Source organism: Meleagris gallopavo, chromosome 22 (genome assembly GCF_000146605.3).
Source record: "Meleagris gallopavo isolate NT-WF06-2002-E0010 breed Aviagen turkey brand Nicholas breeding stock chromosome 22, Turkey_5.1, whole genome shotgun sequence".
Classification (NCBI taxonomy): Eukaryota; Metazoa; Chordata; class Aves; order Galliformes; family Phasianidae; genus Meleagris; species Meleagris gallopavo.
This window is the reverse complement of record NC_015032.2, coordinates 6,480,863-6,496,706: the sequence shown is the minus strand read 5'-3', so window position 1 is coordinate 6,496,706 and position 15,844 is coordinate 6,480,863. Positions and strand designations below refer to the sequence as shown.

The window sequence follows — 15,844 nt, the reverse complement described above, 5'->3', positions numbered from 1 at the left end:
CCTTTTTCTTTTTTTTTTTCCCAGTAAAGAAGACACTCCAAGGATTGAAGGGTTTGAAGGCTTTCCTCTTACCACTTTCTAGTGCAGTTCTCCAGACTCAGCGTTACTATACTATGACTGAAGCAATGGTAATGATAATGGTAACGATGTCTGGGGGGGAAAGAATATTTTTCTCTCGTAAATTTAACACAAAACAATTACATTCCACAGATTTCATTCAGTTTTGAGGGCTTTGGGTGCCTTGAACTAAGTTCCCAGATGGTGGTTCTGCGGACAACAAGCCTGAGCTTTTCTCTATAACTGTGTGTCATGGGGACCATGGAAGGAACAAGGGTACATGCCCATAAATAAACTGGCTGGGGATGGAAATAATAAAGAGGAAGGATTTGGAGGAGTCCATAAAATGCTCCCATCCAGTAAATTACACAATTTGTGCAGGGAAGCTGTATCTTCAGTAAAGCAAATATCCCAACATGTGATACAACTACTGAAATGGCAAACACACACCTTGTAAAAGGAAGCGATTTAGTATACATTGTGTGTATTTTATTTTGATGCCATTTCATGTTGCTACCACATATTATATGTAAAAATAATGGCCACCACGTGTGACTATAATTTGCCCATACTCATTAATACTTTAAAAATGCATAAACATGCATTGCATCCTAAGAAGCAATCAGTATGTGGGAAACGTGTCTTACACATAGGATGAACCTATGTAATTGTAAAGTCTACAATTAAAATGTTCAGCATATGAAAAAGGTTCACTGGCTCCCTAACAATCTGGATGCAAAGCACTTATAATCACTCCTCGCTTTGAACAATACACATTGATGGCATAATAGTCTCAAAGTGGATGAAATCGTGAGCTACATTCCTCCCTTTATTGATAAAGACCTTATGAAAGCTCCCATAGAATATCTTCTTCACTTCCTGCTGGTCAAAGGAGACTTCCTGCAAATCAGCCTTGTAGTCATGATTGAAATAGGTCAAGGTTTTCTTACTGGCTACAGGGAAAATAGGACAAATAACAGCTTTTAGAATTCAAAGAGAGTTTGACTTCACCACATACTGAGCAACAGAAAATATATAGGTTTCAGCATTGTGAAAAAATCTCATCTATCGCAATCAAATATTTCTAAACAATGGAAAACAAAAATAACAGCCAAAAATAAAGACTATGCTACAAGTAGAATAACAATGAAAATACAGCTTTTCATTGCATTAGGAAGCCTCTAAAATGTGATATCAGCCAAAAATTGCAGCTGCACAACAAAGCCCATAAACCCACCACACTTCCCAAGTGAATCCCAAAATGAGGTCTGCTGCCTACAGAAATGTTAGCAGACACCCGAATGTAACACATTCAATATGAAACCTTACGGTCGAGGTTAACACCAAGGAGGGGCTGGAAGTCCTCGTCGGTTATTTGCCACACAGCAAAGGGCTCCTTGGGGGTGTCGGGCAGGAGGCGCAGGAGGATGCTGATGGTGTGCTCGGGTGGGATGGCAAAGAGGTGGACATCGCTGGAATGAGACAAGCCAAGGAAGCATTGGTGGCTTAAAGCAGCAAGTGCCAGCAGATAACATTCAAGAGAAGGGGCTCTCTTGTGTTTCTTGGGAAAAAGAGCCTAGAAAAGCTTCACCAATGGGGCTTGAATGTGATACGCCATGAGAGAGAGCCCAGCTTTATGCTGTGCAACCCTCTCAGACTGCCAGTGCCTGAGCTGAGTGCTGCGTCCTGGTGGAGGAGGCCGTGTCAGCCCATCACTGCCAGAGCTGCCCCAGGGAGCACCACAGGCAGCCCTCGTGCTCTTCACAGCAGAGCTTACTAAATGTCAGACATCCTGCCAGGGTCCAAAACTCTTCCCAAGCAACCTCTTTCAAAGGAAGAGGAATGGTGGTCGTGAACCCCGAGGTCTCAATCTTGGCGGAAATCAATAGAATTGCCCTTCAGGGATAAGCATGGAGCTCCCAAAAAGCCCCCACAGCCCAGCTGCAAAATTTGAGTTCAGCTCTAGAACCTGTGGGCATGCAGCAAAGCCCAGCAGCAGCTCCTGGCACAGCACAGCTTCCTCTGCAGCCACTGCCAAACCCCTCAGAGAGTGCTGGGAGCACAGCGGGAGGATGCAGAAAGGCAACAAAGAAAGTCAAATTGGTTATGCCTGGAATACATCTGTAATGTGAAATGAGACATTTGCATGGGCATGTACACAGTTCATCAAGCACCATTTCAGGACTGATTCATAATACCTTCTTATTTCTCCTTCTGCTTGTGGTGGAGCGATGTCCTTGGAAAGGAATATGAGCCAGCTGAACAAAATGACTTGCCCACAATTTTTGGAGTATTTGACGAAACAACTCTCTGAATCTCTCCTACTCTGTTGTCTAAGAAGCTTTACTACTTTAACTAAGATTAAACTGAGCCAGAGCCTCAGTAATTAGCTTTAAACAAAGTAGCTCTGAATGTCAGGAGTCGGATTGTTCCTGATTTATTATCATAAAAAATGAGTGAAACCATGGGAGCAGCTTGGCTGTCTGGGACCCACTGAGAAAACAGGGTCAGGCCACGGTCCTCAGCAGTTATTCCTTCCCAACAAGAAAAGCCCAAGCTGCTGAGAGCAGCTAGGAGACCAATATTTACTAAAGCAAAGCTCTGTCTCCAAACTAGTGATGCTGGGAGGAGGGATTGAAGATGAAGACATGACCTCAAACTGCCACGACCGAAGTGTATGCGGCTGTGGACAGAATGCCTGAAGAATCATGCAGTGTCTGTACATGATATAATCCTTACGTCCATCACAGCAACCAACACTGCTGTAAAAAGGGATTCTGCAAAATGGGAAACCCTCACCACATGAAAACATTTGGCAGTACACAAATGAATAATGAATGCCTCAAAACTGTGTCGTTTTGACTTCTGAGATATATTCCATACTCATCTTAAAACCAACCAAGCCTAATTTCTGAATATATTAAAGAAAACTGGCATTCTTCTCAGTCTACCTGCTATTCAGTTTAGCTGAATCTTTACAATTTTGAAGTTGCCAGAGGGGATTTGTCATTGACACACAAATCAGTGAGCAGTGTGAGCACAGGGACCCACGACGAGCACAACACCCCTCCCAGCTCCACTCCCACCTGGTCCTCAGGGTGAGCTGAATGTCTCTGAACAGGGTGAAGGTGCGGGAGCCACTAAATACGAATGGCTCCATAGCCACTCCTTTAATGGAGGCATATTCCTTCTCTACTAAGCCAAATGCTTCCATCATATCGAATCCTGGAACAAAGAAAAGCAGAGAAATAAACGGTTAGGAAAGATTGCCCTCCAAAAAGTGGGATGGCAGAGCAGGTAGGATGAGCTTCTAGCTAGCATGGAGACCTCAACAGGAGAAAAAACATAGGAACACAGATATCAGCAAGGCTGTACAGACTCTCTATAAAACTGGATTATATTCCACAAGCGGCAGCCAAGGGCAACAGTTTGCATCTGTATCATCCACTGCTGCAATTGCAATCGCCTCTTAGAGAGAGATATAGTAAAGGTGAAGACTTCCATAATTCTGTTATCAAATCTCCAGAAGGAAAAACGAGTGAGAAATTCTGTGATTCTGTAATTACTCAAAAAAGAAAAAAAAAGAAGAAAAAAGAAAAACCGACCCAAACCACGTTCATTTCAAATAGATGCAAAAATATTATCTTTAAAAGACATGGAATCTGTCCAGTGATTGCTGGCAGGAGGAATCGTTTCTGCTCTGAAATGCCTTATATATAAGAGTCAGAAATACTGGGGAAGGACTTTAAAATACAAGCATTTCCATTTCTTTTTATTTCCATGAGGCACTCAGAGGTTGACTCGCCTTATGCGATCTACAGAGAGAGGCTCTTCCCTGACATCTCTGACATCGCCTGTTCAGCTCATGCAACTTCATCTCACTTTCATGGCTCATCATTAAAGCTCTGAGTCATTTTCTCATTTCAGTTTTCTATTTGGTAAGACAAGATCTTGAAATTGGATTCTTTTTTTTTTTCACTTTATCTCAGTTTGCAGCAGCCCGGGTTGAAGGAGATAGCTCATGCTTCAGTAAATGAAGGGATACTACTTCACTACAATGTAGTCCTTTCAGTTTGGATTCCCTCACCCCTTCACCATTTACTGTAACCTGCAGTTGTTTGGCTTGAGTGGTTATTTTGCATAGAGGTTTGTCCAGGGAGCACTTTTTTTCATTGCCCAACATACTAGGGAGTTTTCCAAAAGAAATGACCCACTTGTGAGCCATTTATCTGCAACATGGGGCTCCCGGCACTGGGATTCCATTAAAACATGCATGAAACACAATGGTGTAAAGACTGACAACAAAGCTCAATTCACAATTACAACCATATTATAACCTAACAATATTATTCTCTTCAGTAACGTGTGTGTTAACCCATTCCAGCTCATCTCCCAGTGCACCTTTTCCTGTCTACCCAATTTGGTCCCATCCCACTGCATGCATTTTTCTTTGTATATTCACTGGAGCAAGGAAGCAAGCAGGCTGTCCCACGCCTCAAGTAAGAGCCCTAAGCAACACATTCATCCTCTGTCTTGCACCTAGTGAACAATTACTCACATAAAGGCAGATTGCTCAAGCAGCACAGACAGATTCATGCAATAACAGCCCAAACTCTGATGAGAAGAGCAACTGTTCTGGGTGCAGGCAAGGACAAGGGTCAAACCCATGGCTGAGCAACCCCTGAACCCATGTTGTCCACACTGTATGAATACACTCCAGCCATTCCGAATTGGGCCCATAGCTCTCTCTCTTTTCTTCTCCCTCAGCTTGAAAAGTGGTCTTCAGTGTCAGTGTTTGAAGGGTCTCAGGCCTTACCTGATAAAGAGGGTTTCACTATTTTATTCTCAGACTTTTCCCCTTTCCCTCAGGGCAGGGAAAGAATTCCACCTTGCTCAGCTGTTGCATATTTCTCAAAAAAAAACAAGATGAGACACTGTTTGCACATTCCCAGCAAAGGTTTAGGTATGATACTGTACCTCGTACGGAGCCTGCAGAAGAGCTGATGGGGGGACAGGCTGTGGGAATGGAACAGAAGGGGAAAAAATGAGGGAAGAAAGGGAGTAGGGGATTAGTAAAGCAAAATTGATGCAGTTTTATGGGCTGAGCAATGGAAAACACAGCAAAACACGGTGAATATTGTAATACTATACAGCTTAAGTCAGAGTCTGTCCTGAGTCTTGTTTAGATAAATGGAGAGAGGGAGAGAATTTATGTTTATGCTAACATAAAAGTTCTTCCTTGTCTTATTCATCACAAAAAATAAAATACCGTCTTTTATCATCAAACATCCTCATGATCACTTTCTTTTCACTGAATCATCTGTCACCTTGTGATATGAAATGCAAGGGAACATCATTTTCTGCAAGCTTCTTTTTGGAAACAAACATCAAAACATTATTTTTTTAAATGGTGCTTTTACTGAAACATGCACCTTAGTAGGCTGAAAAATAAATAAGCATATCTTTGCTCAAAATATTGCACGTAAAACTCAAAAGGCAACAAAAATTCAAGCATCAACCTGATTTTTTTTTTAAATAGCCAGAAAGGGAGGAAAGATGCAGTGCTGCACATGAGCAGTGATGTGGCTTTTGCATGGCATATGACCAGGCTTTGACTTATTGCAATATTCCAGCTACATTTCTCCATAGAGTATGCCAAGTTTTTTGCTCTTTTTTGCACTTGAGAAACACAAATTGTGTTTTGGCAAAGTTTTGCAGGTCCTTTGTCAGAAACTCACTTGATGAATCCTTTTATACACCACAAGGCAGAAAGCAGCATCAGGGGATGCTGGGGAGAACGGGCTGTAATGAGATGCACCACAGTTATGAGCACTCCCATTTAAATGGCTCAGGTAATGGGGTGCTTTAGAAAACAGCACACGAATGCTACTTTCAATTATATACTGCCATTTAAATCCCAGGCCATGGCTGCCAGATGGAGCTGGGACAAAGGGGATGCTTGATGCAAAACGAGACGTGTCCCTGAAAATCAAGGTCACTTGACAAGATGGGCTATATTTCATAAGTGATTTTCTAGGTCACCAGTAAAATAGAACCCAATAGATTATTACTGAGGCTTCATATAACTTCTATATTTCTATTCTTACATCAGTGTCAGTTCACACCTCAGGAGAAATGCAGGGCTTACAACTGTCTGACTTTTGTAACAGCAGAGGGGTGTCATCCTCCGCATGGCAGCTGAGCTTCCTAAGTCACTCAACACAATTATTCATAGCCAAGTCATATGCAAAAAGAAAAGGCACCCAAAGCAATGATGGTCATAGGACTGCTGAAGCCTATGTCTACAAGCCATAGCTCTGCTCCTTGCCTTCCCCTTACACAAACAGAACAGATTTTCCAATGCAAAGCATTGCTGAGAACTGAAGTATGATGAAGAAAACATAATTCCCTCCAACACCACATTGACAGGCTGCAGTCCTGCCTGTTTGCCAGGTATCCAGCTTCCTTGCTGGGGGGTCAGGAAGGCTCCTTCTAACCTCCCTCCCAGCACTCTCATTGCTCACAGCTCTTTGATCTGGCAATGCTCAGCTTACACAGAGCACCTCAGAGTCAGGGTGAAGGATCCCTGTCAGTGACAGTCTGCATTTTGCTTTGAAGATTTTTCCTAGACCTCCCAGTGTTGGATTCCTGCTGCCTTGTTGTTCTCTTTGCTTTGTGTTTCTCTCCCCAGGTCCCAGATGAACGCAGTTACTGTACAACATCCCCTCCCACAACAGCTCAGACCACTTCTCTCAGCAACGTGACTGCTTATTAAAATCAGATTCTTTCACTGCAACAGTTTTCCCAATATTATTACATCTCATCTCCACTCCTTCAAATAATTCATTTTATGAAACACACAGAATTTAATATTTTTCCTGTTGTCTTTTCAGCTATTATAGCCATACACGCTACATTTTCCATCAGCCTTATGGGGGGATTGTTTTCCAGCTGAAGGTTCACACGACTGTTCCTCTGTGATCTGCACACCTGCACATTTCCTCAATAAGCCATAGAAAATTGTGTCTGATATTTTCTTTGCTGGGTACAGTCTAAAACATACTCATCTAATCTGCTTTGTTCTCCCTTCTTGGATTCTCTCAACAAACTTTAAAGCTGAGGTTTTGTTTGGAATCATTTCACATAGACAGGAAAAGGCATTAGTGCCACAATACATGTATTCTAATATTTGCTTCTTAGCAGTTTTTTATAACCCTGCTAATTCAACATTTCTCCTTAATCCCCTTAATATTTTGCTTTGTATCAGCTAGGAGAACATATGCTCATTAAATTTAATAAGGGACTTTACAAGGAACTTTAATTTAAAACATGTCATCATTCTCTTTGCTCCATTTTGGTCAAGTTATGCAGAAACCCTTTAAATATCCTATCAGACTCTCTAGTGAGTGAGTCTGCTTTTAAGGCTGTGTGGTTCCAGGCTCTCCTTGGACAGATTCTCAGGACCCAGAGGCATCTGTCAAGAAGAGACATACCCACTGCTGCCTGTCCTGGGGGATCCACACTGTGCTATTTGTTACTGGGAAAAAAAAAAATACCAATGCCAGACGTTATGGGAGACGATTTACCTTCTGTCTTAGATGGAACAAATCCTCGTATTGAAGGCAGTTTAGACATCACAGGAGCTGCAAGAGAAAGCAGTGTGTGTGTGAGCTCTGCTGCTCAGAACAGCGACACTTGGCTCAAGACCCGTACGGTCACCAACTCTTCATTCATCCTGGAATTGCCAATAATACACGGGACGGGCAGAAACTGGGGCAGGATTTTCCCTTTTCCAGGCTTTTTGCAATTTGCTGAGCAAAACCTTGGCCACAGCCACAGCTCAGCGCGAGGACAGTGCTTTCCCTGGAGAGGTTACACCAAGCCTGATAGATGACAGCTGATGAAGCTGCACATAGTGATGGATCCACTCACCCGTCCGACCCGTTGCAGTTGTGCTCTCACTCTCTCCTGTGTAGTGGACAGCAGAAACTGCCACCTTGTAGGCTCGATCGGGCAGCAGCGGCTGCAAGGTCACACTGCTGCTTTTCCCAGAAGCCATGATCTACAGCAGGATGGAAAAAAAAAAAACAACACAGAGTTTGGCTTTTACCCACTCCCTGGGGCTGCTCTGAGGATTTCTAGCAGTGAGTTCCAGGGCAGCATCCCCATTTGTTAGGGAATGATAAAAGGAAACCGTGGAAGCCTGACTATGCATTGCCATCAGAACTATTGGGGCCAGGGGAAGAGTGTTTTCCTAAGTAAAGACCTCAATTTTCCCCTTGTAGATGGGTCAAAAGATCCTTAAAATATGGTCATCAATTTGGGTTGGTGTGGCAAATGTTCACTGTAAAAGGTTAATTGTTAACCTGTCAAATCAGGCAGGCAGTAGAGTTACCCACTGCCACTCTGCCTCTTGGAATTCTCCACTCTGTTTCAGGGAGAGGAAAAAGCTGTGTTATTTGCAGCTTTGATGGACACCGATAAGTGGATCAGAAGGAAGCCTGAATCAGAAGGAAGCCTGAATCAGAAGGAAGTCTTCTTCACAAAGCAGCTTGACAGCAAGTCAAAGGAAGAAATTTGGTTCTCACACAAACTAATTCTTGATAGAGAAAACCTACTGGAGTGAACAGCGCTCCGTTAGCCATGAAACAGTCCCTCTGTCCCACCTGCCAAGGAGCTGAACTTACTGTTTGCTGGGTGCTGGGGTCAGAAACAGGACTGTAGGTGATTCTGTAGTGCTGTATGCGGCCCTCGGGAGGCTTCCAGTGGATCTGGAGGCTAGTGGGGCTCTCAGAGTCTATGAAGAGGTTGGTGGGTGGGCTCCGAGAAGCTGTGCAGGGATTAAAGGGGAATAGCATTAAAGTCAGATAGTGACGTCTGAAATCAGGGCCAGCAATGCTTGCTTCCATATCCTTTCCCCAGTGCTCTGCTAGTGTGCTGTAACCAGGGCCTGGAACAGAAGCAGCCACCTTAGGGACCAGGAGGGGAGAAAATAGAGTCTGGAGGGATGAGGATGAGTACTGCCTGAGACAACATGGTACAACTCAAGCATTCAGTAATTCAAAGCCTAGGTCCTGGGGGAAAAAAAGAATATTTGGTAGAAAGAAGAGTCCTGGAGTCATGAGAAAAAAAAGATCCTTTGGATGCATCATGGACAAACACAAGATACCCTTCAGAAAGACCAAACTGTTCTTGTGTTTCATCAAAGACCTGGAGACACACTGGAGAAAAAGCTTGATTGCTGGTTAAGCCTGGATCCAAGCTAATGCATCATCATTTCTACTATTTCTCAGCTTGGCCTTTGCTTTAAGATTATCCTTTAAAGAAAAAAATCACACAGAGCAGCCAGCGCACAGCAGTTTGTCTCACTCAGCACCCACAGCCCCAGGGAAGGATCGAGCACAAAGCCTCAGCTGCTCTCCTGTTCCTGGCCCTGCACCACAGCGGATGGCTGGATCCCAAATGGGTGATGGCCTGAGCTGTGGTCAGCAAGAACAGGGTTTGCCAGAGATCAAAACAGAGCATATCTTAATTACATAAATGCATTTCTTCCCTGGAGTGCCACTGTCTAGCAAGCTGGACCTGGCAACAGGGACAGTTACAGAGCAAGTTCTCTGAGCAGGGGCTGAGGGTTATTAAGAAAAAGGCAGACGGAGCTGAATCCATTCACTTTCAAACAATAGAGGTTGAAAACTAGGGAAGAAAGTTCAGGCCATGGCAATGATGGAAAAAAATATGACCTCTACAATCACTGCAGATGGGTATTGTAATGGAACATTACGGGAGTCACATATGGGAGTATGGGGTCACCTACTCCAAGAGCTTATTTCTAAGTAGTTTTTTGCTCTTTATAAATATCTGGCCTTGAACCCTCACTGATGTGAAGACAAAGAAGTCTTAAGAGTGAAAAGTAGGCTTTTTTTTTTTCTTTTCTTCTTCAGAAGACACCAAAAATGATGGGCGAGTCCCAAAGACAGCCAAGGACACACACCCAGGCTATGAAGTTTCTATTCTGCAGTTTTACCTGCAATGCAAACAAGCTCTTCTGCCCATCCAGCAAAGACTGAGGTGACCTTAGAGCACATGTTGAATGAAGATTATTTGCATCTTCATTGATCCTCCTTCCCTTTTCTGGACAAAAACGAGCCTACTTTTAGTAAAGCTGAACCAAGTTTTCCCAGAGCTGAATCAGGCTGGAGGCTGTTGTGTGCATCACCGCAAGGTAAAGAAGAGAAGAAAACAAGTGTGGGAGGAAAAGTCATTTCAACATTGCTATTCTTAGTGCTGTGCTATACCTCTGCATCTTTGCTGTCTGCACTGGCTATTTCATTCAGCTGATGTCAGTGGTGACTGTTTAAATGAACAAAAGGAAAGTTAAGTGAAGTCTTCCCAGTCGAGTTTGTTCTGGAAAGCCCCCGGGCTGGGCACAGTCTGACAGCATGGATGTGACAGCCAGGGGAAAGGTCACCTCCCAGAGCTGCCCATGGGGGGTGGAAGCATCTCTGACACCCAGGGCACCATCTGTGCTTCTGTTACCTCCTGTTCCTCTGCAGGGGGAATCCTGGGCTACTTGTTTTCAGGTCTAGCCAGAATCACAGACATAATTCCAAGTAACAGTACAGCTCTGGAGTCAGCTCTATCACAACACCCATCTGCAGTGACACGGGTTGAAGTTTCTTCCCTATATTTCAACTCTATTTGTTTGCAGTGTGAACTCACTGAGGAGCAGGAGGAAGAACGTGCAGACACTTCTGGCACAGCTCTGCTGGAGGAATGGGACACATAAGCACTCTGTAATCCACTTCAACACAGAATCAGCCCAGGAGGCTCAGCCCAGCATTAGTAGCACTCCCACCAGACTGCCCTCTTGCTCTTTGTGCTGCAGAGGATGAGATGCACTCACACAGGGGCAGAAAGATTCAGCTAAATAATGCTAGATAGCAGACATCACAGACAGAGACCCCACACCCTTTGTCCTCCAGGACAAAACAGGTGACCTATTTTGTTCAAGCTTTTTTTCTTCTCTATAACAGAGAGGTCCCTACCAGCTTCTCAACAAGAACAAAAGCAACCACTTCCATTGTCTCCCAAGGGCTCCTGCTCAGCACCACCCTACTTCCCAGCAGCTCCCTCTCCCAGCTACTTAGAGGTTTGTGTCCATCAGATGTACCAAAAGTCTTGTTTATTAATATGACAGATGAGTGCTGTGTAGAGCCTTTAGTCAAGGACAAAGACTTTGTTATGCTAGATCATTTATAGGAACATAATGAGAGGAGAGTTCTTGACACAAATAAGCCTTGAATCTAAATATATCAGAGACAAGAAGGTAAATCAGAACTGCAGGTAAGTACATGGTAACAAATTAGTTATCTGTGGGAAATACACCAACGTGCTGTTGCTCCTACTGTGCCTTCTGGTAAGTCTGCAGAGAAGGACTTGCTTAACTGTTCTGCTCAAAAAATATCCCTAAACATCTTATTTTTACTAGTCAAGACTAAGACTTGAAAAGAAGTGCTCTATTCATTGCAATGGTAGTGAGGGACCGGATTCATGGAAGAGCATTGCCAGCCCTCCTGTGTTACAAGGCCCTGAGGAGGGCTGCCCATGCATCCCAGTGATGTGAAGGCTGATGTCCCTAATGCATCCCTGTTCCTGAACAAGAACAGCAGCTGACAAGCAGAAGCCAATGCCAGCAAGGATTGGTTTGCTTGAATAAGCTGAGAAGAACACCATCACATGCCATTGGCAGTGAGTTGAAGGAGCGGCTTTGACATTTTGTACTTCAAGCTTTAAAACAGCTATTCATTTTTCTGAAATCTCTAAACAGCTCTCATTTTTCTCACAGAGCTGTAGGATGCTTTCATTTTTTATTTGTTCTTGTTGGCATGCATCTCCTAGGTACTTGCCTGAGGTAGCTTTCTATAAACAAAAGTTGTTATTATTCATTATTAATAAAACCCGAGCTTCTCGTTCCAGGATTGCTATTTACTCTGAGCTTCATCAGCTCAGCACCAGCCTGAAAGACTTCATTCTGCAAAGGAGGCTGAGAGCTGAGAGAAGGAAGAGAGGATTGCTGCTGCTGAATGAACTGTGTTCCATTCGCTGCCAACAAAGCCATTATACAGGCAATATTAATTAAGAGGACCTCTGGGAGTACCGCTTTTTAACCTCATATCCTGCCTGTACAAAGCAAGATTTAGATAATGCCTCCACGCAGAGTCTGCCTGAAGGATTCTCTCTCAGTTTTGCAAGTGCTCTCAGATGAAGCACAGCTCAGGGATGATGTAGCTGGAGAAACCCACACCCTCTTCAGCAGACAATATTTTACTAACAGGAAACATTCATTAGGCAGCACAGTGACATATTCAGCTCAACACCCAACAAAAAGCCAATGCACACTGATAGATGCTACAAAAGGAGAAAGAAATGTAGCAGCCAGCTCACGCTTGCCCAGTGTATTTTCATCAGGAGAAATTCAGAATACTAGTACGGGAGCCTAAATATCTCCAGCCGCATTTAGATATCCTGGTCTGGGTTTTCATAGCTGCAGATGACCAGATCTGAGCTCCTGCCTTGTGCCTGGGTCTGAGGCATCCTGTGCTCTCTGTTATCGCTAGGCTGTAGAGACCGAGCACTGATCACTTACTGGTTCTGTGCTGAACGGAAACTGTGTCACTTCGAGCACCATCTTTGTAGTAGGCCCAGATGGATATTTTGTAGTCTGTGTTCTTCTGCAAGCCAGGCAGGATGGCAGTTGCCACATTTCCAGCGATGGAGAGCTGCAGTAGGGTAAGAAATGAGTCAGTTGAATTCCCAGGTCCCTAAGCTAGTTCATGCCATCCAAGTGTCTGGCTCACAGACTGCCTGCAGGCACAAATGAGTTAGCACAGGGCTTTGAGGACAAACTTGACCCTTGTGGGTTGCACAAATCCAAGCAAAGGCAAATTTCCAGCCCTAATGAATGCAGAGTAGATGCCCATGCATTGCTAGCCAGTTGTACTTAACAGCTACTTCTGTCCCACAACATAGAGTCTCTGGTACAAAGCAGTCAGCCTGCTATGAGCATGAAATATCTCTGCTCGGTTCCCATCTTTTAGATACATTGTGCACAGAAGCCCCACTATACCCCCATTCCAGCCTAAATGTGAAGCACAGTAGGGGTTACTCAAGCACTCACTGTGAAAACAGGGGCCTGGGATAGAAGAGGTCACCTGGTCCATCCCTACACCTACTGCATCAGCTCTGATTCAGATCAATCTTCTCTGTGTTCTCATCAGTAAGACCTCATCCTTCCTGAGGAGTATTATCCCCACAGCAGTCAGGACTCACCACCACTACAAACACCTGACTATTGTACTTGTCTTTTCCACAAAGACTTGACATTGTGGGCTGGTGAATTCTCTGCAACCCAGATCTTTTTCTACTGAATCGCTTCTTAGCTGTTTGTTCTACATCCTGTATACCTGTCTTTAATTATTCCTGCCTAAGCTTAATACTTTGTCCCTATTGAATTTCATCCTTGAGTTTTTCCAGAGCACTTCTGCAATCTTCCCAGAGCCTGCAGGACTCCAAACCTGCCTCCCTGCTGTCCCTCCTGCTTCCAGCATTCAAGGTGACTACAGCACTCAGCAGAGCCAGTGTGGGATAGATCCTATCTTAGTGCTGAAGGTCCTGAGTGCATGAACCCAAACCGAACTGCAACTCTGCCACTCTTGCAGGTCAGCACAGAGCCGCCATAGAATCATTAAGGTTGGAAAGACCACTAAGATCATTAAGTAGGACCAACAGCCCATTGCCACCATGCCAACTAAACCACGTCCCTCAGTGCCACATCTTCCCTTTTCTTGAACACCTCCAGGGACAGTGACTGCACCACCTCCCTTGGGCAGCCCATTCCAAGGCCTGATCATTCTTTTTGAGAATAAATTTTTCCTAATACCCAACCAGTATCCATCGAGCAGGCACAAACCCAACCCGGCTGTACGTGGGTCCGTACCTCTTGAGGCTTCTCTCCACCAGCTGTGCTCCACTTGATCTGATAGACAACCACATCAGAGGCAGCGACAGCTTCCCAGTGCAGCCGGAGGCTGTTCTCAGAGAGCTCAGAAACCTTCAGTGCCCGCGGCGGGGGGACCTTCACTGAGGGATGCAGGAGGACAACGAGCTGAAGCCCTGACAGCGCTTTGTCAGAGCTGAGGTGGGGAGCAGATGGTTGGGAAGCAGAGCATCAGCCAGGCAGCTGTCTGAGATCAGTCTGTCTTTCACTTCTTCCGATCCAAATGGCAATGGCCATCAGGACAGAGAGGAGAACACTGGTTTCAAAACCCTAATTAAGGAGGATTATTTCATTTGTGGAGAGGGTATGTATCACTCTGATACTGCAAAGGGGAGAAGGCTCCCAAGGACACAGGAGTTAGCAGTACATAGTTTGCTTTCTTCATTTATTCCTTCACTTCTATTATTAACGTAACAGAGTGGGGCATATTCCAACAGTCACCAGTTTTGTACAAGGATCTTGGCCATAAGCTGCTGGGACCAGCATTGAAAACATCTCAGTTTAGGCATACGCAGGACAGTTTGGTCAGTAGGAAAGAAAGCATTTCCACTGCCTACTTACAAGTGGTGACGTTGCCAGTGATTGGAAAGGAGTCACCCTCATCATACATAGATCGGACACTGATGAAGTACTGGGTGAGGGAGGACAGTGGTCTCAGGACAGCGGACATTGCAGTGCCAAGAACCTCAACCTGCAATGGAGAGGGGTGAGTTGGGAGAGAAGAACATGGAGACAGCTGCAGAGGGCTTTGCACATCCCTCAGAAGTGCCCATTTCAGAGATAACACTCCCTCCATGCACCAGAGAGAACAGGGCAGTGTGTGGCCCCCCAGCTCTCCCTCCAGCAGCCCCTGAGGACTCACCTCCCCAGTGTTGCTCCCTCTGCTAGACACGTAGGTGACACGATGACCTTTCACTGCCAGTGATGCTGGCTCCCAGCTGACCCGCACGGATGAGTGGCTAAGCTCTGAAAAGCTCAGGTACCTGGGAGGGCTCAAGGCCACTGCAACACAGTGAGTGACAGCACTCAGGGTTTGAAAGGCTGCACCAAAGCAACGCCACTTGCTGCCTCCTGCTACTCACGAGTGACTCCATCTTGAACTAAAAGATTCAAAATAATTCCCATTCTGTGGGATGTCATGGAATGCTATCTGTGCTTTAGGTGAAGAAATGGCCAAGAAATTCCTCCTTTCTCCCCCATACAAAAAGATCTTAAGAAACAGCCCCTTTAGGAGTCCTCTTTTACCAGGGGGGAGTCACTGCTTCACAGCTCACCAGGTGATTAGAGACCATCTTAGGGACCGGTATTAAGAAAAGGCAGGATTTACAAGCCACAGGCACAATACAAGAAACCCCTAACTTACCTAATCTCTCCCACCTTAAGTGTTTAAAAACAACTTAACCAGCAGCAGCACTTACAGGTGGTTTCCTGGATACTGGCTGGATCACTGGCATCTTCCCCATACAACGCATATACTGCAATGGAATACTCAGTGCTGGGTGACAGCCCGTCCAGCAGGACCTCAGGCTCAGCCACCTTCATCTGTCACAGGGAGAAGTTCAGGGAAACATTTCAGTTCTGGGTACCTCTCAGTCCTGGGGAACACTTCAGTTCTAGGACATCCTTCCATTCTGGGCTGCCCTCCTACATCCTCTGACCACATGGACATGGGCTTTGCACCGTCAGAGCTTCTCTGACTCCCTCCCTCCCCAAGGGACACCAAGTACATTG

The 15,844-nt window shown here is 45.0% G+C and overlaps 1 protein-coding gene across 1 annotated transcript in view; it reads right to left on the bottom strand.

Moving 5' to 3' along the window:
- Window positions 1-792: 792 nt before the first annotated feature.
- The window catches only part of COL20A1 (collagen type XX alpha 1 chain), a 31,889-nt gene continuing 16,837 nt past the window's right edge, over window positions 793-15,844 (bottom strand). The window contains exons 14-25 of the mRNA XM_010722406.2: window positions 15,532-15,655; window positions 14,976-15,115; window positions 14,675-14,804; window positions 14,054-14,196; window positions 12,704-12,836; window positions 8,745-8,887; window positions 7,990-8,119; window positions 7,644-7,700; window positions 5,035-5,073; window positions 3,144-3,282; window positions 1,387-1,529; window positions 793-1,010 (exon numbers count right to left, since the gene is read on the bottom strand). Of these exons, the coding sequence (XP_010720708.1) occupies window positions 808-1,010; window positions 1,387-1,529; window positions 3,144-3,282; window positions 5,035-5,073; window positions 7,644-7,700; window positions 7,990-8,119; window positions 8,745-8,887; window positions 12,704-12,836; window positions 14,054-14,196; window positions 14,675-14,804; window positions 14,976-15,115; window positions 15,532-15,655 (1,524 nt within the window). The 3' untranslated portion in view covers window positions 793-807. The remainder of the gene's footprint in view (window positions 1,011-1,386; window positions 1,530-3,143; window positions 3,283-5,034; window positions 5,074-7,643; window positions 7,701-7,989; window positions 8,120-8,744; window positions 8,888-12,703; window positions 12,837-14,053; window positions 14,197-14,674; window positions 14,805-14,975; window positions 15,116-15,531; window positions 15,656-15,844) is intronic.